Source organism: Penaeus monodon, chromosome 30, assembly GCF_015228065.2.
Source record: "Penaeus monodon isolate SGIC_2016 chromosome 30, NSTDA_Pmon_1, whole genome shotgun sequence".
Taxonomy (NCBI): domain Eukaryota; kingdom Metazoa; phylum Arthropoda; class Malacostraca; order Decapoda; family Penaeidae; genus Penaeus; species Penaeus monodon.
Genome location: NC_051415.1, coordinates 22,156,449 through 22,156,787, shown reverse-complemented (window position 1 = coordinate 22,156,787; position 339 = coordinate 22,156,449). Strand labels below are relative to the sequence as shown.

The window sequence follows — 339 nt, the reverse complement described above, 5'->3', positions numbered from 1 at the left end:
GTATGAAATGAATATTACAAAAATGGTAATTTCTATTCACTTGAAAAATATTTGTTAGTATGGTCATTTTACCTGTCATGGCACAAGTCAGCATATTTAATGCAACCATAAGCAACAGCATCACGAGCCTTTTCAAACTCTTCTGGGGTAAGAACTGTATGTCGATCCTTCTCTTTCAGCTTCTCTTCAGACCTCTGGAGACCCTCGTTAAGCAAATCAATCAAACGAACTGTATCACCTACAAATAATGCAAAATATACGTTTGTAAATATGAAGCTTTAAATCTGGAGTATATACCCAACTTTAATCAACCATATGCATGGTTGATTAACCATAAGG

General features: G+C 34.8%; 1 protein-coding gene across 2 annotated transcripts in view; it reads right to left on the bottom strand.

Moving 5' to 3' along the window:
* The window catches only part of LOC119592632 (arginine--tRNA ligase, cytoplasmic-like), a 19,098-nt gene that overhangs the window by 1,549 nt on the left and 17,210 nt on the right, over window positions 1–339 (bottom strand). For both annotated transcript variants that reach the window (XM_037941527.1, XM_037941529.1), the window contains exon 11: window positions 73–238. In XM_037941527.1, coding sequence (XP_037797455.1) covers window positions 73–238 — 166 coding nt within the window. The remainder of the gene's footprint in view (window positions 1–72; window positions 239–339) is intronic.